This window comes from Onychomys torridus, chromosome 23 (assembly GCF_903995425.1).
Source record: "Onychomys torridus chromosome 23, mOncTor1.1, whole genome shotgun sequence".
NCBI lineage: Eukaryota > Metazoa > Chordata > Mammalia > Rodentia > Cricetidae > Onychomys > Onychomys torridus.
Window position 1 is genome coordinate 32,819,639 of NC_050465.1, and position 26,568 is coordinate 32,846,206.

The window sequence follows — 26,568 nt, forward strand, 5'->3', positions numbered from 1 at the left end:
CACAGATTTTTTCTTCTTGTTGTTTGTTTTTGTTTTGTTTTGTTGTTTTTGTGGCTGTACTTTTAAATTTTTTGTTTGAGGGGTAGGTCACAAGGGCAGAGGGCAGAGGTGAGGGGACAGGAGATGAGGGGGATCAGGATGCATGATGTGAAATCCACAAAGAAAAAAATAGAATGTTCAAAAAAATTGTAGAGCCAGTTTCTCGCCTTAATTCATTATTTTCTTTCATATTTTTCACACAATAAGCTTGAGCCTGACTTTGTCATATTTCATATTTGAAAAAGTACATGATGACTGAATTTAGCTATTAACTTAAAAATTACCTTTTTCAAGTATTAATTTCCCAGTGGGAGGATAAATTGTTACTATGATTGGTTTTATTTCATGTATCTCACTCTAATCTTTCTGTTTTGCTCCATTAATTTCTAAAAGTTAATTGTATGACACTATTGCCATGAACAAAATTAATTTCTTCCATTGTGCATTCTGTACACTAGGACTAATAGAAACAGTAATGATGATATATGCATAAAATAGTACATGAATCAAGTATGAATACACCCTGAGTGCACTTTGCAATTATATAGTATTACATTTTTATCATTCATTCAACAAATGCAGTAATCTGGAAAAAATGCTAAGAAAATTTGTTTCTCTGTGAATATGTTTCCTTGCCTTTGTAACAAATCTGTAGAAAATAATACCAATAGCTATACTCATAAAAATGAAATAAAACATCATAATTTTTCATAAATGTAAAGTAGAATGTTAAGAAAATTTACAAGATGTAAACACTTAACCTGGATGTGGTAAGGGGGAGGGGAAGTTTGCTAGGAAAAGATAATGGACAGGCCTCTGAAACATGGGGGATGTCAACTGGGAATGTCTCAAGCTCCAAAGAGAATGGTTGAGATTACATTTTTAGCTGTTGACACTCAGATGATAACTAAATGCATAGGTATGGATAAAATCAGATGAGGGTATTGAGTATGAACATTAAGATAATATTGTCCCCTAGGGAACAGATGTACTAAAGCAGCTGGGAAAATAACTCACTGGCAAAGACAGATGTGTGGTGATATTGTGTTTCCCAATATATTGTGCACCCTAATAATCTTATCTGGGGTCAGAGAACAGAACAGCCACTAGATATAGAGGCCAGAAAATGGTGGCACACACGCCTTTAATCCTAGCATTCCAGAGGCAGAGATCTGCCTGGATCTCTGTGAGTTCAAAACCACACTGGAAACAGCTAGGCATAGTGACACACACCTTTAATCCCAGGAAGTGATGGCAGGAATCAAAAAAATATATAAGGCATGAGGCCAGGAACTAGAGGCTGGTTAAGCTTTTAGGCTTTTAGCAGCAGTTCAGCTGAGATCCATTTGGATGAGGACTCAGAGGCTTCCAGTTTGAGGAAACAGGATCAGCTAAGGAATTGGCGAGGTGAGTTTAGCTGTGGTTTGTTGCTCTGTTTCTCTGATCTTTCAGCATTCACCTCAATACCTGGCTCCAGGTTTGTTTTTATAAATAAGACCTTCTAACTGTGGTGGTATTGTGTTCCCCAAAATATTGTGCACCCTAATAAACTTATCTGGAGTCAGAGACAGAACAGACACAATATTAAACATAGAGGACAGGCAGTGGTAGCACACTCCTTTAATCCTAGCATTCCAGAGGCAGAAATCCATCTGTTCAAGGAAACAGCCAGGCATGGTGACTCATGCCTTTAATCCCAGGAAGTGATGTCAGAAAGCAGAAAGGTATATAAGGCACGAAATCCAGAAACTAGAAGCATTTGGCTGGTTTAGCATTCAGGCTTTGGAGCAGCACAGTTCAGCTGAGATTCATTCTGGATTAGGACTCAGAGGCTTCCAGTTTGAGGAAACAGGATCAGCTGAGGAACTGGCAAGGTGAGGTAGCTGTGGCCTGTTCTGCTTCTCTGATCTTCCAGCATTCACCCCAATAACTGGCCTCAGGTTTGATTTTATTAATAAGACTCTTTAAGATTCCTGCTACATTCTAACAATTCGTGCTGCATAGAGGAAAAGTTCCTTTGGAATGGAGTAGTTCTTTTGATTTAAAGAGAAAGTCAGCTGACTGCCATGCCCCATTTTCTGCAGATAGTCTGTGGCTCAGGGCATACATTGGCACTGTTAGTTTATTTTTTTTCTCCAAAAACTTTTAATGGTTTTTCATCATGTCTTCTGAAATCTTTATAATTTCAAAGTAAAATGGGTCCCCTTGGTAGATTAGCATTTCGTAAGTGTGATAGTTTCAATCATTGCTTTGTCCAGATTTTTTTCTTTTGTATTTTCTTATTGAACCTTGGCTAGGTAGTGTTTTCTCAACTTGACATAAGCTAGAATCACTTGGGAAGAAAGAATCTCAATTGAGACAGTGCCTCCATGAGCAGGACTGTAGGCAAGTCTATAGGAAATTTTCTTATTAATGATTGATATGGGAGGGCTCAGCCTTTGGTGAGTGGTACCACCTCTGGGGAAAAAAATGTCCTTGCTAGTATAAGAAAGCAGGTTGAGCAAGCCATGAGGAGCAAGGCAATAAGAAGCCCTCCTCCATGGCCTCTGCATCAGCTCCAGGCTCCAGCTTCCTGCCCAGCTTGAGTTCTTGTTCTGACTTCCTTTAAAGATGGAATATAATGAGCAAGTGTAAGCGAGATAAATCCCTTCCTCCCCAACTTGCTTTTGGTCATGGTATTATATCACAGTAATAAAAACCCTAATTAAAATAGACCCCAAATCCATAATACCAGCTTTGGGAAAGAATGATGTTTATAATTTATAAAATTGAATCTTTTTTAAATTGGGAACAAATTATGGTAAACATAGCTGGGATTTATCAAATTGTGTAGTGAGCTTAGGGTTGTCCCCCCCCCCCCCCCCCCCCCCCCCGCCATCACTCATTTGCTCTCTTTGCTTCATTTTCTTCATTTAAGCTAAATTCAGTAACTTTTTTTATATTTTTAATAAATTAGCAATAAAGATATGCCACTATCGCCCCCCACCAGATGTAGATTATTTTGCTTTTGGTCATCTATCATCTGAGACACCTCTAGGTCATGAAGGTAAAGAAATCTACTTGCTCTGAAGAAACCTGTGTACCCAGAACACAGAGCAAGATTTAAAGCTTTGATATAGTGTGGATGAACTGTCCTTGTAGCATCTCTAACATTCAGGTAAGAACTGGTATTTCTGTGGGTGTAAACTATTAGTATTTCTATTTAATGGAAATCAGCATGAGTTTCTGGATTGCTTATATGAACCTGTACAACTTATACAGGTTAAAATTAAGAAGAACTCAAGAAAACTTACAAATATTCTCAGTTATATAGCCAAATTAAAGATACAGAGCTGCTCAGATAATAATCAAATTATAACAGTGAAGTTGTGAAGCAGATACTGGAAATAAAACACTGATAATGCTCAGGCTAAATTCATACTTGATACACATCGAGGCCTGTTTTATTATCAGTTTATTCAACCATGGAATTTTCATTTCCTTATCAATCACTAGCTGGAGTTTCCTAAGGCCTAGACTGTCTTCATGGATGTCATCATGCCTCTGACGGCAGTTCACAGATAGATTTTTATTTGTAAGCCAGTGCAGACATAATGGAAAGTGCTCATTGCATCTTCTATTAAATGATAAACAACAACTACCAAAAGACCTTAGTTTTCACTATTGGAAACCAGAAGGATCTAGTATGTTCAAAGGAATTCAACAAACTGAGAATGACTGACAGAAGCGTGCATTTAATTCCTTGCTTTGCAGAGATACATGACAAAAGTTGTGTGCATGGCTTGTCCTTTGGGAAGGCCCGAACTATTTATTTTTAAGTAAGAAATAACAATGGAACCAAAAAAAAAAGTCACAATTAAGAAAAAAAAAATCTTGAGGCACAAAGGGACCTGTGTTTCCTGGACTAAGACATATGCAAGTAATACAAAGTATTCCAAATACAGTATGAAAGGAACAGTCAACAGGCCCTGGAACAATGTTCTGTCTCTCAGAAATGGGATGTTTAACAGTTCTGTGTTCACAAGTGGCATTGATGAAATAATCTTTATTTTTATTTATTTATAGAAATAATTTTAGCACCATCATTAAAAGAAAAATAATACTATTTTCAGCCCTATCTCCAGTCTCGGATTAACAACAGAAGCGCAGCACCTTTCAATATCTAAAGTATAAACAAGAACAGGAAGTCTATCCCAGCTTCTAGAGATGAGGTAGCTCATGCTAAGAAATGTTGGGTCATATTTTCTTATGAGTGTTCTGATTCTAATCCTCACATTTGATTGAGTGATCATTACAACTCTGGGCTTCTAGAGCTTTCCTTTACGACGGGCTTCAGAAAAATGGGTTTGTACCTGTAGGGAGTCTCAACTTTGGTTACTGAGTGTGTTTAGAAAGTTATGTGGGTATTTAGGTTTTTTGTTATTGTTATTGCATTCAATATCTTCTTACATAAAAAAAACACAAATATAACTTCTACCTTATTGAAAGGTTACAACATGGGGGACCTCAATTTGGGGGATGTGGGGATGTGGGGTGGCTTGGGAAAGAGGGTTGAGAGGTGGGAGGAGAGAGAAGGGGGGAATCTGTGGAATGAGTAGAAAATTTCTTAATAAAGAAAAATGAAAAAAATTATTGAGAAAAGTAAATTGGAAAATTGAAGCAATTTTATGGTTTTTTTTTTCTTCCTGAAATTCAATGAATTCTATGGAGTTCTATGTGTTGTTTAAAGATTTCAATTAAGAATGTGGAAAGGTGATATATTATTCTCTCTTTAAAGAATTTCTATAATTGTAGTACAATATCAAGACATGCATAAGAGCTTCAGCCACAAAGTAAAATATTTTGCATTCATTGTTTATGGATGATCTGGGACTAAGAGGACACAGAAGGGCACTGCTCTCTACTTTCCAGACTGAAGCCAAGCAAAATCAACATGTGCTGAGGTTTGACTCACCCCGCTCTGTAAGCTACCTGCTAGGAAGAAGAGTTTCCTCATAAATATTAAGCAACTTATTTATTCATTACAGTGGAATGGATTGATGAAAACGTATTTATTTTTTAATCAGTTTACTATTTGGTAAAGGTGGTCATTGTCATTGGTCATCTTAATCTAAACTGCCATATTGAAAAATATTTTAAGTCAATTAAACTTGAGGATTGTAAGTAAAATAAATATTCTGAAGGATCAGGAGGCCAGGCACTTCAGACTGTATTTACAAAGCTGATACAGGACCAGCCATTGCTTCAAGAGTCTCAGGATCAACCTCAAACAGGCAAAGTTCTTGTGAATGGTGGTGGTCATTGGTAGCAGTGTGCATTGCCGTGGTGGTGGTCATCAGTGGCAGTGCTCATTGTCGATGCTTCTGGGCTTCTGTTACATGAAGCAAACTGGCCCAATTTCAATACCAAATTCCTGGTCTGTGCTGCCAATATCCACAGGAGCAAGATCTATGATGGGCAAGCGGGCCACGTTCTGTGTTCTGTATTCAAAGATAGTCTTGCCTACATTTCCATTTCGCTTCTGGAATTCAATAGGGAAATAGATGAATAGTATACACACTTTTTCTAAGAATTTTACACAGCAGCACCCTCCCAAGGCAGCTTTTTTGTATTATAAAAGCAGTGGACTATACAGCTCAGGGAAGTGTGGCACCAGTGTGCATGGCAGAAAGGAGACAGGCAAATCAGCAGTTCTCTATTGTGGACTCACAGAAGTTTATGACTGAAAGTGAGATTCAGTAACTTTACTTGCTGAGAAAAGAAAGGAGGCTACAGAAGAGTGTGGTTCAAAAGGCACTTACAGAACAGGTATCTTGAAGAACGGTGTATCTGAATCTAATGTTTCCCTCTCCTTTGATTTCTAAGTCGTTTGATCCTTTGAGCACCACAGCTTTCTTGAGGTTTTTCGCTTGATCATCCATGTACCCCACAGTGTTCCTACAGATGTAAGTTATGTTCTGGGAGGCTTCTTTGGATAAAAGGCGCAGGAAGGTCATCTGAGTAATAGCTGTATTAGGTGACTGGTAATCTCCATATGTGAACTAGAGAAACAGAGGAGGCTATGTGACATGACATACTTAGGGATCAATAATGCCACCTGAAGAGATGGCAGATTAATGACAGGTAGACAGTAGAGGACTGACTAAAGATAAATCAAGTGAAAAATATTACTTAGTTTTTATACAATAAGATATTGTACCTATACAAAGGAAAATATTTTCAAATATCTATCCTTAGTCACAAGTACCTGTGTCCTTATGACCTCAAAGAAGAGGTGAACAAAAAAATTATTTTAATTTCTCAGAGAAAAATTAAATATTTTAAAATCTGCTTTAATTTTATATATATTTCATATATTATACTTAATAAATACAATTCAGTTTTTTACTAATTAGATTAAAATAGGAATTAAGTATAAGTATAAATCTATTTTACTAAACAGTTACATACATATCAGAAATGTTATTTTGTATAACACAAGTGCCCAAAACTCATTTCCAATGAGCTCTTTCTCTTCATCTTCGAGTTCTGCTTTCAAGGGCAGCATTGTGGTTTCTGACAGATTATTTTGGTTCAACTACATTTCATCTGTTTGTATTTAAATTTTCATTTTCACTAAATGATAGTAGAGTCTAGCTTATCATATACTGAATTATAACACTTTCATAAAGTGTTAATTGGGGCAAAGTTGGAATCAGAGGAAGTAATCTGGGATGAAAATCTGACTTTGTAATATGAAACACCAATTTCTGATCAACTCTGAACACTAGACTGTGATAGAATCATAAAGTAGACTGGAACCCAGGAAAATTATAACGTAATTCACCTAATTAGAAAGACGAGTAAACTTTAAGTAACACCTCACAGATTTCAAGGGATTTCCTTTTTTTAAGAATATATCTAATACGTATCATCATTTTTCTTTCTAAACACTAACTAACCACTAACATTCACAGAGACAGTGAGATCAGTCTTACCACCTTTACTTTAGAGCAGCTATAAGGTTTTAAAATGTGCAGTAATTTTATAAGTTCCAACTATGACCCAGGTCTCCTGGAACTGAGACAAGACCAACCCCTCCCACTGTACTCCAGAGTCAGTGACATGTATTAAAGGAACCAATATTAATGATTACTTATTTCATTCTACTAAAAAGAAAAATTAAAATTATAAATTTATATTAATTAATCTTAATAAAACTTTTTAGAAAAATATTTTGCCTTTCTAGTGAGAACATACCATTTAAAAGTAAGCATAGTAAACTTAAAGCCAGTCAAAAATAGTTTTAATAATTGTGGAAGCATAAGAAATAATAAAAAGTAAGAACTATAATTCAGAGTGCACATTAAATCACCTGAGACCCTCTGTTCATGTCGAGACCATACCATACAGGCTTATTGTCTGGAGACTTGCTGGCCCACCAGGTTTTAAGTGGAACGCTGGCTGGGTTTGCTGAAATACATGTCTCTCCTGTTTCCATATTACAGTAAACTTTGATTGCATCTTCCGCTGACCCCTGGTTAGGGTCAATCCAATATTCACCTATTTTTTAAGATAGAAATATTTGCTAAATGAAGGTTATCTCAAATATGATTGAATTTCTAAAATAATCAATAGAGATTTGATCCTTTATTCAAAATGGAATTGTTAAGGGAATGGGGAGAAGACTCAGCAGGTAAGGTTTTGCTGTGAAAGCATGAGGACTTGAGCTGGGACCCCCAAAATCTGTACAAACTAGGTAGATATGGTGGCCCACTTGCAGTCCCAGCATATGCAGAGACAGAAACAGAATCCCAGGGTAAGTCAACCAGCTATACTATCTAAAACAATGAGCTGTGCACTCAGCTAAAAAGTGAGACTTCACATGTAAGATGTACAATAATTGAGGAAGATATCTAATATCAACTTTCTCCACGTGTTCACATGCACTCACACACATGTGAACACACAAATACATGTGCATGCAACCACTCAGATATACATATAGGGAAGAATGTAACTGTTAAGCACAGGGAGCCTTCCCCAGTTCAAAAGCACTTTTCCAAATTGTGTATTTGAGACTCAAAACATCCAAGTAATTCTAAAACAAAATATACCAAGACAATGCTCGATGTTTGATATATAGTCACATAAATATACAAACAAACATATTTACTCATATGTATTTAGGTGGGTCCATACATATGTGTATGCTATTATATGCAAATTATACAAATTAAATTTTGAATAAAATAAGAAGGGAGATGTCAACTATACAGTTAATAAGAAAAGTGTATATTCTTTTTAGAGAGAACATTTCTAATTGTCCCTGTTGATGTCATTTCAAAATCAACTGAAGTTCTGGTATTTTATAGCTCATTCTTACATAGTTAAATACCCCTTTTCTGGGTCTAGTTAGATTATTTAAAATTATTGGAGAAGGCAAACTTGGGGCACCACCATACTAAGGTAGAAACACTACTTCATTCCAAACTGCCTTTAAAGCTCACTCTACATGATCCTGTCAGGAAGGACTGCAAAAGAGTGATTGGCAGGACATTAAACTGCAACAAAGACATTCCTTATACAAATAATTTAGGGAAACATACTTTACTGGGCTCTCCATGGTTCACCTAATTACAATTCTGAATAATCATGTAGGTAAGAAAGCATCTTTAATCATGCATGAGCAAGTATTTTCTGAATGTACATATGTATGTGTTGGGACCACTTCCTCAAAATTAGGTTTTTGATAGGATATGATCTCTATTGTATATGTTACTTATTAGGGTCCTGGAGAAGTACCACAAAAGACCATCATCCATGTATGTAATCAGCAAGAGTGTTTGTTACAATTATGCTGGGGCTGTTAATCCCACGTAAAGGCAAAATAGTGACAACCCCCAGAGAAGCTCACTGGCTTCTTTGAAGCATAGCTAAGGGGAATTGCTAGGACAGTGAGGTCATTTCAGATATGATTGGTTTAAGCAAGTGGCAATCATATTAGCATGTTCTAATTGGCTAGGGCTAGTCAGGGGCTGGCTAAGGCTACAGTTTTCCCAATTTGGGGCAGGCATGGACAAGTTCCAGATGTCCTTATTTGATTATTACCTTGAGCTTATTGACTATGGAGGCTGATTGGCCTAGTATGTGCTATTTGTGGGGGCTGTCTCAGGCCTGGTATTGCACATACCAGGCCTCCTCATCCTTGCCATCAGAGGTTTTGAAAATTGATTGTCCTTTGTTCATGGCGCTTCCTCAGAACCTGCCTGCTCAGTACTAAGAAGCAGGGACCAATGTCTAGTTCTTAACTGAATTATTAGGGCAGGCCTTCAAGATATTTGCCTAGCCTTCTCATTACCTATCATCTTTACTCTATAGTTTTTCATGTAATTGTCTATACCACAAAACTATAATCTCTGTGGCATGTTGAAAGTTTTCTTTGTGTCTATCATTAATTATAAAGTTAAAAAATATTTTGGGCTGCAGTTGAGAATAACTCACCCCAAACAACATGCTTCGCTCACACAGGCTCCTATCTACTCACCACTCTGCTTGGCGGAATGGCAAAGCTTTAAGTCATCACAAGTCCGGGCTGGATGCTTCTTGGAACCATCAGGGCTACGCATGGTTTCAATCTGGCTGCTGAGAGACTTCAGGGTAGCATGGACCCCAGGATCCGTTTTGTTTGTGTCATCAGGAGCCGCCTGGTCTTCAGTAAACTCTGGAAGTGGATCTGGCATGTTTTCATCATAGTGGCCCATGATATCACCAAGTGCAGCAGTAAGATGGCCAGGTGGACCTGGAGGACCAGGGGGCCCAGGTTCACCAGGAGGACCCTAATACAGAAAAATTGGGGAGACATTTGAAAGTGTTTTGTTTTTGTTTTACTAAAATGCTGCTATGCAGTACACTGACAGTTACAACTTGGCACACCAGTTCCTCATTACTGAAGAAGTGTGACTCACGCTTTTTAAACAGGCAGGGCTGGCCTGTCCAGCAATAGCATTGCAAGAATGGGGAGTGATGTAGAGCTGTTTTTCAGGCAAATATCTACAAGTCAGGCTCTGAGATAAACAAAGCTTAAAGCCAAACTCTTCACTTTGATATCTTCTTTGAAGATACCATGTATCTCATGTGAAGAACATTCAGAGTTACATTCTTTTCAAACAGTTTTGGACAAAATACAACTGGAATTCTTCAAAAGCAGCTACATGCAGAGGGCAAAAGGGCTGCCAGGGAGTGGGATCTGGTTCTCTAAGTCTGCATGGAAATACCAGGGAAATAACCACAAGACCCCCAATGTGGAACTTCTTAGCTCCTCCAAATCAAAAAGAAAGGCAGAAAGTCAGAAAGTCTTTTTGTATGTATGTGAATTATGGTGAATGTAAAAATTCTCTGTACTGAACAAAATCAAAGAAAAGTTCCCATTAGCCTTTTCATAGCTGTAAGCATGTGTCCTGATTTTTTGTTTTCAGGAAGAACTTAAGGAATGTGAGGTCTCAAATAAGCCCAAAAAAAGTGGCAAAGATTATGAGTTGAGTATTTTCCATTCATTCCTCTACATTTTCAGAGGAAGAACTGAGTCCTGAAAGAGCCCCGTAACTAAAGAGAGGTGGAGTCCACATCTCAGGTAGAGAGCACGGCCTTGGGTGTCAGAGCCTAATTTACCAGTACTACCTCTGCCATTCACCAGGCAGTGTCTTAACCTCTATGCAAATGCTTTCTGATTCTTAAAAGACAAATGATAGGGATTCAGTCAGACGACAGATAGATGGATAGGCAGATGACTGATTTCCTGGGATGTCATCATGATTCCATACATCGTATTTTACTAATCTGAGAACAGCCTCATCTCACCAAGACCACTGGGCCATAAAAAAGTAAATCAAGAGCCCCGCAAGTCAAAGATAAATTGTATAGCTGTCTTTTCATGGAGAAAGAAGTAGGGAACTTTCTTGACTATGACAAAAATAAACCTACATACCTACATAAAAAGTAATAAATATTTGCATTAATGGCCCTGTCACTGGGGGAATAAAGACTAAAATGGTAAGGTCCAATAAATAAGATGAGAGAAACACCAGATCAAAGCTTCAATTCAAACAGCACACATGTGTAGATGAATGATGCATGTCTGAGGACAGAGAAGCTATAGACTAACTAACCTGGTTTATTAATTGATATTACCTTATACTAAATAACCTTAGATTTGTAATTTGAAACTTACAGTTGAAAGCTTGAATGCCATTTTCAGTAAAGAAAACGTTCAAACTTACAAACTCATCTTGTTCCAAGCTCATGCTACCTTGATTTCCCCACCATAATGGACTGTACCATGAACTACAAGGTAAAATAAACCCTTTCATAATTTGATTTTTTTTCAGAGTATTTAACAGCAACAGGAAAGCAAACTAAGACAAATGTAATTTCAAACAATACATTAGCTGCACAACTTTTATAAGAATGCAATCATAGCTTGATATTTGATCTCAGTGAAATATCAATTCAAGGACTTGGTATCTTGAGCTCTCATTTTGTATGCTCTGAATACTGTGTATTAAAAGACTTTAAATAATTACTTAAGTAGATAACCTTGTGTTGTGACTCCTAGGTTTATTTTAGGAGTCTCAAGACTTGTTGGCAAGGTTGCTCAGACACTATTGGGTAGACTCCATCTTGGCATCAGCATCTCCCATGCAAACACTTGTGAGCTTACCTCTGGCCCTGCTTCTCCTACACTTCCCCGCACACCAGGAGGTCCAATGGGTCCAAGTGGCCCAGGGTTTCCTTCTTTGCCTGAAGGACCTACTGGTCCTGGAGGACCCTGTCAGAACACAAAAACTGGATTTTAGAAGAAAGACTTTGCAATGTTTCTTTAATAATAAAAGAACTATTACAGAGATTGAATAATTACCATGATTGCTCAGATTCCAGTCTTAATAACTAATAAATGGACTTTCAACATTTTGTTACATTTGCAATTTCACTGAGTGGGAACTGTCCATCATTAATTCTGGTTAAAGTACCAACATAAGTTAAAGACACTAATAGGCTGTGGTGGTTTGAAAGAGAATGGCCACCAAGGAGAGTAACACCATTAAGAAGTATGGTCTTGTTGGAGGAAGTATGTCACTGTGGATGCAGGCTTTGAGGTCTCATATATGCTCAAGATATTGCTCATTGTCTCAGACCATGTCCTATGGTCTGAAAGATGTAGGACTCTCAGCTACTTCTCTAGCACCATGTCTGCCTACATGCTGCCATGTCCCACTATGATGATAATGGACTGAACCTCTGAAGTGTAAGAGAGCCACCAAAATTAAATGTTTTCCTTTATAAGAGTAGCCATGTTCCTGGTGTCTCTCCACAGCAATGGAAATCCTAACTAAAACACATGCTAATCACTGACTTTCATTGGTAGCAACTGTTTCATTAACTTGTTAATAAACTTGCTTGGAATTTCAATTACTTTAGAAGAAAATGATGTAAGCTGAGTGTTTGCTGTAGTTGAACCTCAGTACTTGCATCACAGAACCTCATCACATCATAGCACTCTTCTTAATATTTGTCTCAATTTATGTAAATTTATATAGTACTTGAATATAGCATTTTTTGTTTTGCTAATTCATCATTCTAATTTTTTTCTGTTTTCCTAAGTATCTGTGTGAATTGTCTTATGACACAAATGACTTATAAGAAATAGGTTTATATGCTTCCAAATTATCTTTGCATAAATGTCTTCTAGGCCTTTATCACAATTAAAGAACAAAATATGTCTATCTCCAATATCTATTCCACTACATGAGTAGGTCCAGTCAAGTCTAAGAATTCATGTTTAATGGAAATTTAACCCCCAATAAGAAACTGAATAGAAGAACATATAAAAATCTGGGTAAGAGATTTTTACAATGGACTCACAGTACAACACATAATATGCCATATTTCGAGTTATTTCTATTTTAAATCATTTGCTAAGTTTGTCCCATACATTTAATGTCAACCTCAACGAACATGAGCAATCAATATTTAACAGCAGGAATATTGTCCTCAAGAAACAATATTATGTCACTAAAGGCTGTATTATGCACACATGAAACTTAGGAGTTTCTGTTACTTACTCTTGGGCCAAAAGGACCAGGGATCCCAGCACTTCCTTGTTCTCCGTTTGGACCCTACACAGAAAGAATATTCAAAGTGCTACTAAAGCATTTAAATCTTGCATTAGGCTGTATTTTACGTTTAAAAGTATGCTGTTACTAACTATAGCACTAGAAATGAAGCCATTGAGATTCTTAACATCCAACTAATACTAAAGACAACTGTATAGGTAAAGGGGTATGTAGCTTTTTGCTCTATTTCTTCCCCATTTATAGCTTATGTATGAGTATTGATATTTGATAATTATATAATTATCCATCAAGATAATTTTAAATTAAAATGATATACAAAAGCATCCATCTATTTCATGGAGGGATGGCTGGTCCTGTGAATACACCAGTATATTCTCACATGCAGGGAAGACAACACTTAAACAAATAACTTACAGGAGGGCCAGGCAGACCCTGAAGGCCAGTGAAGCCTCTGTGGCCTTTCTGACCTCGGTCACCTCTGTCTCCATTGTCACCCTTGTCACCTCGAGGTCCTTGGGGTCCCTGTCAACAGTCAGTCATTAATGTTACTTCTTAAGACTACCACTTCTTGTGATCTTACTCTTTATGATTATATTTACTATGATTTTTAAAAATTCTTAGAAATTATAACTTAAAAACTTTTACTTTCCATGCTTCAGCTTACCTCGACATGTTTCAGCATAGCTTTTACCCTAAGTTATATAAACAGTATCTAAAGTAGCATCCCACTAGCAACTCACCCTTGAGACTCACTCTTGCTGTTCAGGACAGCTTGCTTCCTGTCTCTCTAGCTCTCATCTATGACCTATGGCAAACTTCTTCTTTAAAGGCTCACCATCCATGTTGTCCATGAAATCTACATGGACCTGGAAGCCACTAGCTGGGAAGGCTTTGTCAGTCTTTGATTTCTCAGGACCTCATCTCCCCTGCCCCCCCTGAGCTACTGTACATCTGATGCAAGAGAGTTTCTGTTACTCTCAAGGGCCCTCAATCTTCTCCTTATCATTTAAAATTCAATTCCCTTGTGCTTTTTAGTGCAGCTCTAAAATACTTTACCATCTGCATAGTTTCTTTGTAATAAAAATCTTTCAAAAAATCTATCTTCTACCTTTCTGAAATATTCCTTATTACTGCTACCCATCCCACCACACATCATTATTGCTACCATCTCACAGATTTTCTGGCTTCTCTGGGTCAGTAACTGTCCAGCAGCCTTTCTTTTCCTTGCTATTTAAGAATCTTAAGTTATATTTCTTCTTTGGGTATATATTTTATATAAGTAAACATTTATTTGTTCATAAAAGATAGAGCTTACAGGTAAACCACGTTTTCCAGCTCGGCCAGGTGGTCCTACAGGGCCTCGAGAACCCTAGAAAAAATTTCATAAATTTTATTATCTTAAAATATAGATGTAAATACAAATATAAATATAATAGTAATATATTAACATAAGCATAAACATAGATATAAATATAATGTACACAATTGTAAGTAATTAAATGAAGCCCAGCAAATGTCTCTACATCAGGTAAAAATGCACTAACTCTAGTAACAGATTATAGTGAATATTTTTATTAGCTTTATCAAATGAAGTTCAACTTAGTTGACTAAATGACATTGTTTAATTAATTTTATTTATATGTATTACAGTTTATATAAATCACAACATGTTTAGATTATTAAAGTAATCCTGATAGAAGGATCATACATATTCAAAAAGCAACTCATTTTTAACTAAGCATATATTTAATTCATAATTCTCTATTATTAATTAGAGTTCTTAGCTAACAACATATACAGGATAGGATGCATATACACATCATTACAGGATAGCATATCAGTGTCATATAAACGTCAGTGTGAAATTGACTTTCTTACAGGATCTCCTCTTTGTCCTGCATCTCCTGGTGTACCAACAGGCCCAGGAGTCCCAGGGGCACCCTGAGAGCCTGGAAGACCTGCAGGCCCGGGATCTCCACGGTCACCCTGACAACAGACAGAATATTGTTCTTTAAACACTTATTCTATAACAACAACAATATTCTATATATACAATATGAAAATATACCATTTCAAACATGTTGGTTTATTATTTTACTTAAATATTTTACTTTTATTCACTAGTCAATAAATTAAATTCAAGGGAATAGGATTGTTTCTCCTCAGCTTCAGACCTTACCTACCTTCGACTCTTGTTCCCTACACTCAGATTGTTAGATTACAGGAGTGTCCACCTCCAGAAGTTAACATTTGCTAGTCTAATTTCCTAGACTAGCAGTCTTCAAAGGAGTGTCCACATTTGTAAAACACAATGTAACTCCAGAGTGGGAAAATGTTAAGGAGACCACTTCCTATATTTTCAGCTCCAGAGTCTCTCGGAAAACTGGTTCTGAGAGTTCTCTGCTTCCTGGCTCTCCCACCTCGTGGAAGAAGGGCAAACAGCATGCTAGCTGCAGTCCTGGATGGTACAATGCCCTTGAAAGCCACTGCTTCTGGGGGGCAAACAAAGACGTCTTCACATTGGAAGAACTGGGAGAGAACGAGTCCGCCCTCCTTCCACTCAGATGACGCATCTGACAAGGCTCCAAACAGTATCTCACTATGTTGGTACAGGTGAAATCAATGTGACCTGAGCTTGCATGTGAACATAATTAATGACTCAAAAATTGAGTCAAACTGTATCTCCTGTCAGAAATTAATTCTTACTTATTAATTTGGCAGCTAGAACAAACTTTTGCATCTAAGTTAAAGAACACATATATAATAGACTTAAGAGAAAAATTTGAGAAAGCAAGTTGTTTAAAGCATACATACAACTGGAAATTATAGGGAATTGCCTGTTTTGTATGCATTTAACTTTGTGATTAAAAATGAAACAGCGATTTAAAGTGCATGTAAGGGTTCAAGAAGCTGCAATAATATTTCAGGGAGCACACATCAAAACTTTTGAATGCCTTCTGCATTACATGTGTACACCAGCAAAGGCAAAGACTCCAGATATTAGAAAAATTTCTGTGGCTATGATAGATAAGGAGAGTCTTAGCCCAGGCATCCCCAAGCTTCTCCATCCCCCTGTTAATAGTATGATAGCACTCTGAGTCCTTACTCTGCAGAAGAATTTCAAGTCTGGTATTAGCATATAAACACTTGCATTAAGCATATTTAAGGTATTTGGAAATAGATTCGGAAAACTCAGTATCATGTGATTGACTTGTCGGAGGTGGCCAGATCTGTTTCCTAACAGCTGTGCAACCACCAAAAGGGACTCAGCTGCCGACATACCTGGGAAAATGTCAGCTCAACACAGGCCTCATTTAAAAAATATACAGCATATCTATCATTTAGAAAGCATCATTGCTTATATCTTTGTAAGTTATTCTCTTTAGGGAATGGGTAGAAAAATGTAGGTGTCATTCAGCTATGTGAGTGATATGGAAATTCAGACGATCCATTTACATCTTCATCCAAATATGAAAGCAATTTGGTTCCTTGCTCTTGAAAATATGTGTTATACTTTATCATGCATTCAAATATGATTTCATTTAAGAGGTTATCCAAGGTTATAACCTTACTAAAAAGTTTGCCATCAGAAAAGTCAGAGTTGCTCTGGGGCTATGGGGAGAAAGAGTAGTTATCATTATTTTTACACTAGAATTACAATGATTTCAGGTTTATGTGGCTCTAATATTCTAATCAGTAGCATTCCACTTACCCGTTCTCCAACTGCACCATCCCGTCCTGGGGTACCATCATTACCAGCTGGTCCCTAAAAAGAACAGTATTTGAAACATTGGCTCATGAGGAGATTTTTAAACTCTCATCCCAGTTGACAGGGAATGGACCAACATGTTTTACTCTTCTTTGAACTATAAAATAGCACTCAACAAGAGCCTTGGTAGGAGAAAGATAGCTACCAATTTCTTTTTATTTTCAATTGTTAGTAAAGTTACCATATTCTTATGTACTCTAATTACTCATTTCTAGTTCTCAATTTTAAAAAGAAGTCTTCAGACACATTGAAATAGATCACATCTACAGTGCTGCTATCTTACATTTTGTCTGAATTCTCACTTTGTTCTTCCAAATAATATTTTTAAGGTTTTGAAATAAGATAACTGCATTTATATAATAACATTCCATTTTAAAGTGTATATTATTATTTCCCTATTTTACTTTGATTTTTTCAGAACTATGTTTTTATTTTCTGATAAAATTAGCTGTGAAATCCCTGACTAATTCTTTCAGGAGCATGTGATCCTTTGGTAATTCACTCATTAAGCTGCTGAGCAGAGTGTATTCCAGCCTTTAGCTTCTCAAATTGCCTGTCATCACTGTACTTCCTCTCAAAAAGAGACTAAAGGGACATGACAACCATAATGTTACTTCACAGTGATGAAGAAAAATGCCCTGTACTTCCTCTCCTTTCTTCATGAGCTGTAAGAGTTTCATCAATCCAATCACCACAAAGCTTGGCGATTTTGATAAATATCCCACTGCAGAATGAAATCGTAACAGGAGAAAGATGAATGAGTGTGTCCTTTCACCTTCAAAACCATTTCCTAATCAACCAAAATGCTCACTGCAGCTTTTATGAAAGTCAGTACAAGGACACTGATTTTGTCTCTCTATCATTTAGCTAAGTCTCTAGAAAGGCTGAGTACGTTAAACAGCATGACAAAAATCTTTTTTAAGCTCATATGTGCAATCTATCTCTAAACATCTATATCAGCTTCATAATGAAAGAATTGTCCCCACCACACCTAGCTAAAATAGAAGGTATTTTCCTTAGGGTTGCAGCACTCACTTCTGGCCCAGGTTCTCCAACAGGACCATTGGAGCCGGGGGGTCCTACGGGTCCAGGGGGACCTTTATCTCCTGTAGCACCAGTTGGTCCTACTTTTCCTGGTGTGCCCTGAAATTAAAGCACAAGTATGTCAACCCCTGCAGAAATAATTAAGAATACCACTTTTCATAAGGCTTCATTTATTCAGTAGTACGTCAGTCTCTTCTCCTATGGAAACAATTGTCCAGTATCCTGCTTAAACACATGTCCACTTCTTATCACATTACTCCTGACATATCAAAGAGATGAAAAGCACCCTGTACCACCTCCTTAGGTTTGCATTTTGTGTTTGAAACATATGTAGTCAATTATGACTGCCCTTCTGGAATCTGTATCACTACAAAGATATACACACCCTTATCACTCCTGTTTCTCCGCTTGTTTGTTTTAAATGTGTTCCAGTACTTTACGCTCATCACTGAAGAATTTTAGTTTCCAGTTCTTGGCTCAACTCTGATATCACCAAGATAAACTTTAACTCCTAATGTGTTGGCTTCGTATTTCTACCCAAAGGTCTTCTAGTGTATCGTACCAGGAGTCCAACCTCTGTCCACATTCCATAAAAACACCATTTTCCCCTCCAACACTGTAAACACTCACTGGTAAAATCAGTCACTTCAGAGTTTTTACAGCATCAAACTTTCCTCCATATTCCAAAGAATATGAGATCCTCAAGTACCCATGGGAAACAGTTTATAGTTCATCCACAATCACTTCTAACGTGACCTCAGCTCACCTATTTCTTCTCTTTAATGATTAACTGTGAAGTATGGCTGTTTTGTTAAGGTTGTTTCTTTTAAAAGATAATAGCAAACCACCAGAAGTAATCCCCCTTTGCTAGCATCATTTTTATCTTTGAAGAAATATTTGAGTCACCAAAAATCCAAACACTTGTTATCTACTTCTGTGGCTCCAAGGTTAAACAAATGTTTGTCAAGGTGGTTAAGCATTTAACATTTAAGATCAAAGGTTTTTAAAAGCTAGGAATTTATGTCAGCTTAAGGCTGTTTGAACCAACTCATCTAGCAAAACAAGTCAATTCTTTCTGCAAAAGTTGTATAACATATCAGATGAATACTGACCAACACAGCTACTCACCGCTGGGCCAGGAAGGCCGGGCATGCCTCGCTCCCCACGTTGTCCAGGCATTCCTACAATCCCTCTTTGCCCAGTGGTACCAGCCGGACCAGGAGGACCATCTGGACCCTAATGGTGATAGCAGACTATAATTACTACTCTATAGGATGAGTCCATATCTGAGTAATATATATAGTTGACTATAGTTTTATAGACTTTGAGGAAGTATGAGGAAACAAAACTCTTTTTTCAGTAGCCCCAACATTATTCAACACTTGGGAAGGAACTTGATATCTAATGAAAATAAAAGGAGAGAGCTATTCAAAAAATTATGTTTCCTCCTTTTAAAGAGAGAAAAAGAAAATATAGAAGCATTATATTTCTAAAAATAGTAATATTTAGTAGTATGTAAATATTAAATGTGATAATATATGTTTTATTTTCTTCACACAGGAGACAGTCAATTATGAACATTTTTTGGTTTAGTTTAAGAAAACCATGTCCTTTACCGTTTTGTAAACTTTTATATATACACTTTCATAGCAGAGGATTAGAAACTGAAAATGTATATAACTTAGTGAGATAAAAGCATTTAGGAATGTTTCCAGATAGATTTTATGGCAGTGATTATTACAGTGATTATAAATATTTCAACTAGAGTTGTAGTGAAACAGATGCCAAGCTTACAGTTTGTCCATCTTCTCCTGGGTCCCCTTTGTCTCCTGGGCCACCAGGTGGGCCAGCTGGTCCTCTATCACCCACTCGCCCATGAGAGCCAGGGTCCCCACGAAGACCAGGAGGTCCCTCCTTCCCAGGCTCCCCTATGGGCCCTGCAGGTCCTGGAGCTCCCTGGCATCACACAAAAAGAAGCAATGAGGAGGGCAAAGTGGAAACTAAGAAGAACTGACCTAGAGTGCTTTGCCTCGGACACTGAGGGTACAGTCGTACTACTGATTGTTGCTTATCTTCTTAGATAATTGATCACTTCAGATACTTATAAGAAAAGCAAAAGAAAGTAAGGCATACCACTGGGAATAGCCTAAATTTTCATTTTCAAATGATTATTTAATCACTCATTATTATGAGTTATAAAATTAATTTTAATTTTCAAACTTATTTAAGGCTCTGTTCCAACTATAGTTTATGTTTTATTTTACCTGGGCTGATCTGAACTGGTCATATGGCAGATTTCTAAAGAAACTCTCAGGGGCTGGTGCAATGGTGAAGCTATGAAGAGCTCTCATGGCTCTGGCGTTATGTCATGGGTTTGATGCCTGGCACCCACTTGGTGAGCACCAGATCCTGCATGCACATGGAACATAAACTCATGCAGGCACACACACATATACATAAAAAGACTGAATTTTTAAGAAGAAAGTTTCAGAGATTCTACAGATGCCTTCTAACTGAGATTTATTATTAGCACATAACAGAAAGTATTTAGTACTCAAACAAAATCACGCTCAAACATTAGGTTAGAAAGAACGTGCAAATAATCTCTTCCAAGTTTGCTGACTAGTAACTTTGGATTTGTTTTGGTGGAATGTCAATACAATGCAAGAAGACTTAACAAAGAGGAAAACAAATCAGTATGAGATTAAATAAAAATAATAATTAAAATGCCACATGTGTTGTGGTGCACATACAAGTGCATGCATTAAATTTACTACCAATGATTTAAATCAAAGTTGACTTACAGCAGGGCCTGGGGGTCCAACTCTGCCCGCAGAACCAGGAAATCCTGTAGCTCCCTGAGACCAAAATAGCACGCAATCAGTCCAGAAAAGAAGTTATTTCTTTATTTTCCTGAAGCCTACTTTTCACACAGGGGACTCCAGGCCTGTTGATTCCCTTATTTAGGACCATGTGGCTTTTTACTCTTCTCATTCCTCAAATGTTTTAGAGAATCTGGATTAACTGACAGAGTTAACAGTTTTTCTCTTTTGACTTTTATTTATTTTAAACATATAAAAATAGAGCTAAAACCACACAGGTTCTTTGATGTAATCAACTACATAATTTGATACTTAATACTTCTGCTCCACATGAAGCAACTGGGCTTTCACACTTAACAAAACTGGTTTTCACCCAGATCTCCAGCTTAAGCTAAGCACCCTTTGCACTATAATACAGTTGATACATAGGATAACAAGTTATTACATCCTAAGATGACAGTTAATATTTATATAACCAGGACGTATTCAATATTTGCAACTGGCTGTGCACAATTCCCAGAATAACAAAGAGACTCACAGGTGGACCCTGGGTTCCCCGACCGCCTTTCAGTCCAGGAACACCATGAGGACCCTAAGTGGAAAAAACAAAAGGCCACAACAATAAGCCACATGTAGGCCCTGCACATTGTAAATATCGGGTCCTGGTATCAAATTTTCCGTTTTAGTTTTTAACTCACATGAGGGCCAGGTGATCCTGCTAGCCCTTGAGGTCCAGGAGAACCAGCATCTCCCTTCTGCCCAGGTTCTCCAGGCTCACCCTTGACTCCAGGCTGTCCGTCAGGACCCTAAATGCAATTTTTCAAATGAGTAATTATTTTTAAGATTTATAAATAAATTATTTCATAGTTTATTATAAACATGCAATTTAGTCTTATAGAATGTTTTTGTATAATAAGTTTAAGTATGATATAAAAAACCTTAATAACTTCTTTAAAACTTTCTAGAAAAAAATCTTAGACTATTTTCATCATAGCAAATAATTACATATACCAAAATATTATAAGCACCAACTTTTATTCTATCTATGAAAAATATGTTGAATAATACATAAAGTATTTTAAAATTTAAAGATTTTAATGTATCTCAAAACATATGAAAATAACACATAAACTCATTTCTCTACTAAGAAGAGTATTCGTTTGTAAGTGAGAAACATTTACAAATTTTACCTGGGGTCCAGCAAAACCAACAGCTCCAGTTGGACCATTTTCACCACGAGAACCCTAAAAGGAGACAAATTGTACTGAAGCTATCACATATAATATACATTTTATGTAGATGACTGTATATAGAGAAGTCAACTATATTGCTTGGGGAAGATCCTTAAGTGAAACAATAAATTGGAGGTCATTGAACAAAATTCTTCTTAAGATCAAAGAAATTTCTTAATTACTTAGAAAAAACTGCTTGCCTAGATTTAATGTATTGTGCAACTGATAATTTGTTAAGTTTAATGAAAATAAAATTTGAAAAACAGGGAGATGTAAATAACATAACACAATAAGCATGAAAGTTACATTAAAGATTAGACAGACAGTGATTAATGATGATAGGAGATAGATAGATAGATAGATAGATAGATAGATAGATAGATAGATAGATAGATAGAAAGTCAACAAGAGGAAAATTCTTTTAGGGTACAACTTCACACTAAAGAACATCAAAAGATTTTCACTTACAGGATTGCCACGAGATCCAGGAGGGCCAACTAAACCTCGAGGACCAGATTCACCCTAGAAAGTAGATTTTTAGATAGCTAAGTATCCAGTGCACAGTACAATTGGAGACTGCTAGGCACTATGTATAGGTAGACAAAATTCTGAGATAATCTATCGCAACCACAGTGGTGAGAAACAGCAACACTCAAGTTAGGCCTTGTTATTTTGGAGTGCACAGTGACATCTTTCAACTTACCTTTTCTCCAGTAGGGCCTGCAGGACCTGGTGGTCCCAAGGGACCTGGAAGACCCTGGAAATTAATAGAACATAGGTACACTAAGGGAAAATATGTACAGAAATTTCCGTGTTTAAGTAAATAAGCAAACAAGCCAGCTATTATTTTTATAGCATGATCTACAAGTCATGCAAGTCATTATCTACCATAGATGACATCATCTCTACATTCTCAAGACGTTCACCATGTTGTCCATATAATACCAACTAGATTTTCTTTATAAAATGTTTTTACCTTGTTCATGTAAGTCTGTTCAGTATATGAAACTGTCTTATAATTAGATCTAAATTAGCAGCTTTCTTTGACAATGTTTCTGTGATTTTTATAACCTGTTACATTTTGCTAGTATCCATTTTGAAATTTAGGTATAGATTGAAAATTGGCCTTTCTTTTGTAATATTTTCTTAAATATTAATGTCATAACAAAATATAATTCTTTTATGAAAAACGCAATTATACTACTAAACATGTCTTCAGTGTCTAAGATGAAGGAGTCATTCACAATTAAGGTTCACTGCTGTTGATGTAGTTCTCTACATGGGGAGTGTAGGACAGCCACCACCTGGGGTAGGACCTGGAGCTTTAGGACACATAATCACAATATTTAAATGGCTGGATTGTTGGGGTTCTTTAGGAACAAGTGCTCTGTTCATTTTCTGTTGCTTCTTCATAGGTACCTCAACATTTTTGTCATTAAAGTTATATATGCATTGTTGAAAGAATGTAAGGAATCAAATTTACTTATTAGTTGTATATCTTGAGAAAGAAAGACTTTGTTTTCTTCAGATCAATAAGAGAAAACATATTCTTCTCATAATTTTCCTAGAACATCTCCTGAAAACTGAGTAAAAACCAGCCCATTGCTTATATGCACAGAAAATAAAAGTGCCCTGTTCATATAGGGGAGGATGTTATTAACACAGAGCAAACATGTTATTGTTTTCTTACAGCAAATGTCTCTCCCCTAAAACAATACATTGCATTTACTACAAATAACACAATCATTCTATTTGCTTTGATCATCATTCACACATAGTTTTATAAGCATGGTAGATATAGAGATAGCTTTGTGTGTTCTAGCTCATTCATTCAGGTAGAACTTTCTTTCTTTCTTACTTTCTTTCTTTCTTTCTTTCTTTCTTTCTTTCTTTCTTTCCTTCCTTCCTTCCTTCTTTCTTTCTTTCTTCCTTTCTTTCTTTTCTTTTCTTTCTTTCTTTCTTTCTTTCTTTCTTTCTTTCTTTCTTTCTTTCTTTCCTTCTCTCTTTCCCTTCCTTCCCCTCCCTCTCCCTCCCTCCCTCTCCTTCCCCTCTTTCTTCCTTTATTAAATTGCTATAATGCAGGGTAAATAAAGTAAGTACCCACTGTTAGTCTACATCACATCTCAAATGACATCATTATTGCAGTCTTGATTATAAGTCAGCATGAGTAACTTTACTGTTAAAATTTAAAGCAAATTTGTAGGATAATGAACAGTACGTCAATCTGTAGCCCACTTGAGAACACAGTCTTCCCTTACCCTTGCTCCATCATTTCCAGCTGTTCCTTCAGCACCTTTTTCTCCTATACCACCCTGGGAAGAAACAAACAACAAAATACCAGCTGTGCATTTCATTGTGCTTCCTACACACCAGATGACACTCCATGAGGGCAAGCATCTACTTGTCTCCTTCACAGTTCCACCCCCTACAGACTACAATAGTACCTGACTTTGCATCTTCTCAATAAATAAATGATTAGAAGGAAAAATGACTTATAACTCAGGCTGAGAGAAATAAAAGTCTGCTCAAGAAATCACTATCATAGAAAGTCTAGAGACATGCAATGGAAAAATTAATAAATAAGAAACAGAACTTACTCTGTCACCCTTGGGGCCAGGTGTTCCTGCAATTCCTCTTTCTCCAGGCATACCTTGAAGGCCTGGTGGCCCTGTGTCCCCAACTGTCCCAGTTGGACCTGGATTGCCCTAAAGTGAATAATTGATGAGATAATATTAGTATATTAATATTAAAACCTGTCAAATTGCTACTTTAGTCAATTTAAATAATTAAATGTTAGCAATTAGATAAGAATTTGGATTAATGCTCAGATTTGCACTTAGGAAATGTGTGTCATAGTGGGGTTTCTTGAAAACAACATAGATTTACATTCTGAACTTTGGCTTATATTCTAACTTCTCTCTTTTGTTCACTTCAACCCCTCTATTATATTGTTCTTTTTTCTGACTTACCTCTTTGTTAATAAACTTTTAATTTTTATTTGCCATTAGTATATAAATTATTAGGTTTTGTTTGGAATTTTGAACATAATTTGTTTTGATGATCCTACTCTTACCCTCCCAGTCCTCTTGGCATCTCTTGTACTATACCACTTCTGGTGGCTTCTTTTCTACTTTCAGGTCACATATGTGACATGCTGCCCTCCCCAAAGTCAACATCACTTTCCCCCACTCTCATGGCTCTTGCCCTAGTTCAAGACCCATACCCATCCTGTCTTTATGGATATTAAACACTAATTCCAATAAAAAGAAAAATAAATGTTCTTTCAAATAAAATGACTTGAATTGACTTTGCTTTTCCCTTCATTGACCAGGACAGACACATCAATAAAGAAAGAAGACACCGTATCTAGGGAAAAGAGGCATTTCTCTATTTCCTTGGAAAACTTGTGAGATTAAGCTTGTTCCCAGATAATTGCACAATCAAATCGAGATTGGATTCACTCCATCATCCTGGACCTTGATGATGTTAAAGACCTCTTAGTCATATGGTCATGTGAAATTCCACTTTGGTTCCACACATGAAAGTCAGCTACACCGTTGTCTACCGATCCTAAGATGGCACATGAATGCACACAGGCACGTTCTCTATGTTGCGCTATATTCAAAGATGTGTCTTTTCAAACAGGTAGTAACTGTAATCATGGAGCCAAGATGAAGAACATGGCACATGGTTTGACACACCTACTAATAAACTGTGATGTTCCAATTTCTTGTCTCTTTCACTCACAGATGCTACCAACAAGTGATTTTCCATTTCTCATCTTGGCTAATTCACACGTGTATGTACAACAGAGCATCCTGAGCCTGGGCTCCTCATTCCTACCACAGAAAGTTCATTCACTAGGGGCTAGAAAAAAAGCCCAAAATTCAGCCACTAAAGATTTGTTGAAGAAATAATTTAATCAAGTTATCCCAGAAAACAGAGAGAAAATGCATTCCAGGGGAAGCTGGTAAATTCCATTGCTTTTGGAAAGCCCAGGTCAGAACTGCACTCACCTTTGGACCATCAGGGCCATGTCCTCCAGCCATGCCTTTCTCCCCAGGCAGCCCGGTTATTCCTGGCTCTCCTCTTTCTCCAGGGTTCCCTCTTTCTCCCTAGTATAACACCAGAATGTCAAATAACCTCAGTATTAATCTAAAATGAATTTTAAATTTCTATGAAATGTATTCAACTGGAGAAATTTTTTTCTTATTTCTTTTTTTTCTTTTTCTTTATTTTTAGTTTCTCAAGACAGGGTTTCTCTATGTACCCACTAGGGCTGCTCTGGAACTCACTCTGTAGACCAGGCTGGCCTCAAACTCACAGTGATCCGCCTGCCTCCTGAGAGATGGGATTAAGAGTGGCACAACCACCACCAGGCTGGAGAAATTTTTTAATAGAGCCACTATAATGGCTCAGGTTTTCTAATTTAGTAACTAAGAAATGAAAAGAACTAAAGATACTCTATGTTTACAGAACAGGTATCCCATGAATTTTTCAGACAATAGAATAATTTAAGAATACTTATAATAAAACACCCCTTAAGATAA

General features: G+C 36.9%; 1 protein-coding gene across 2 annotated transcripts in view; it reads right to left on the reverse strand.

Annotated features, from left to right (window-relative positions):
- Positions 1 to 4,667: 4,667 nt before the first annotated feature.
- Positions 4,668 to 26,568, reverse strand: part of Col5a2 (collagen type V alpha 2 chain) — a 130,042-nt gene continuing 108,141 nt past the window's right edge. For both annotated transcript variants that reach the window (XM_036173707.1, XM_036173706.1), the window contains 22 exons: positions 26,035 to 26,133; positions 24,616 to 24,723; positions 24,277 to 24,330; positions 22,722 to 22,775; positions 22,487 to 22,540; positions 21,977 to 22,030; positions 21,485 to 21,592; positions 21,325 to 21,378; positions 20,769 to 20,822; positions 19,759 to 19,920; positions 19,093 to 19,200; positions 17,956 to 18,063; positions 16,864 to 16,917; positions 15,030 to 15,137; positions 14,467 to 14,520; positions 13,566 to 13,673; positions 13,140 to 13,193; positions 11,738 to 11,845; positions 9,566 to 9,857; positions 7,394 to 7,581; positions 5,841 to 6,080; positions 4,668 to 5,560 (listed from right to left, as the gene is read on the reverse strand). In XM_036173707.1, coding sequence (XP_036029600.1) covers positions 5,414 to 5,560; positions 5,841 to 6,080; positions 7,394 to 7,581; positions 9,566 to 9,857; positions 11,738 to 11,845; positions 13,140 to 13,193; positions 13,566 to 13,673; positions 14,467 to 14,520; positions 15,030 to 15,137; positions 16,864 to 16,917; positions 17,956 to 18,063; positions 19,093 to 19,200; positions 19,759 to 19,920; positions 20,769 to 20,822; positions 21,325 to 21,378; positions 21,485 to 21,592; positions 21,977 to 22,030; positions 22,487 to 22,540; positions 22,722 to 22,775; positions 24,277 to 24,330; positions 24,616 to 24,723; positions 26,035 to 26,133 — 2,370 coding nt within the window. In that variant the 3' untranslated portion in view covers positions 4,668 to 5,413. The remainder of the gene's footprint in view (positions 5,561 to 5,840; positions 6,081 to 7,393; positions 7,582 to 9,565; positions 9,858 to 11,737; positions 11,846 to 13,139; positions 13,194 to 13,565; positions 13,674 to 14,466; positions 14,521 to 15,029; positions 15,138 to 16,863; positions 16,918 to 17,955; positions 18,064 to 19,092; positions 19,201 to 19,758; positions 19,921 to 20,768; positions 20,823 to 21,324; positions 21,379 to 21,484; positions 21,593 to 21,976; positions 22,031 to 22,486; positions 22,541 to 22,721; positions 22,776 to 24,276; positions 24,331 to 24,615; positions 24,724 to 26,034; positions 26,134 to 26,568) is intronic.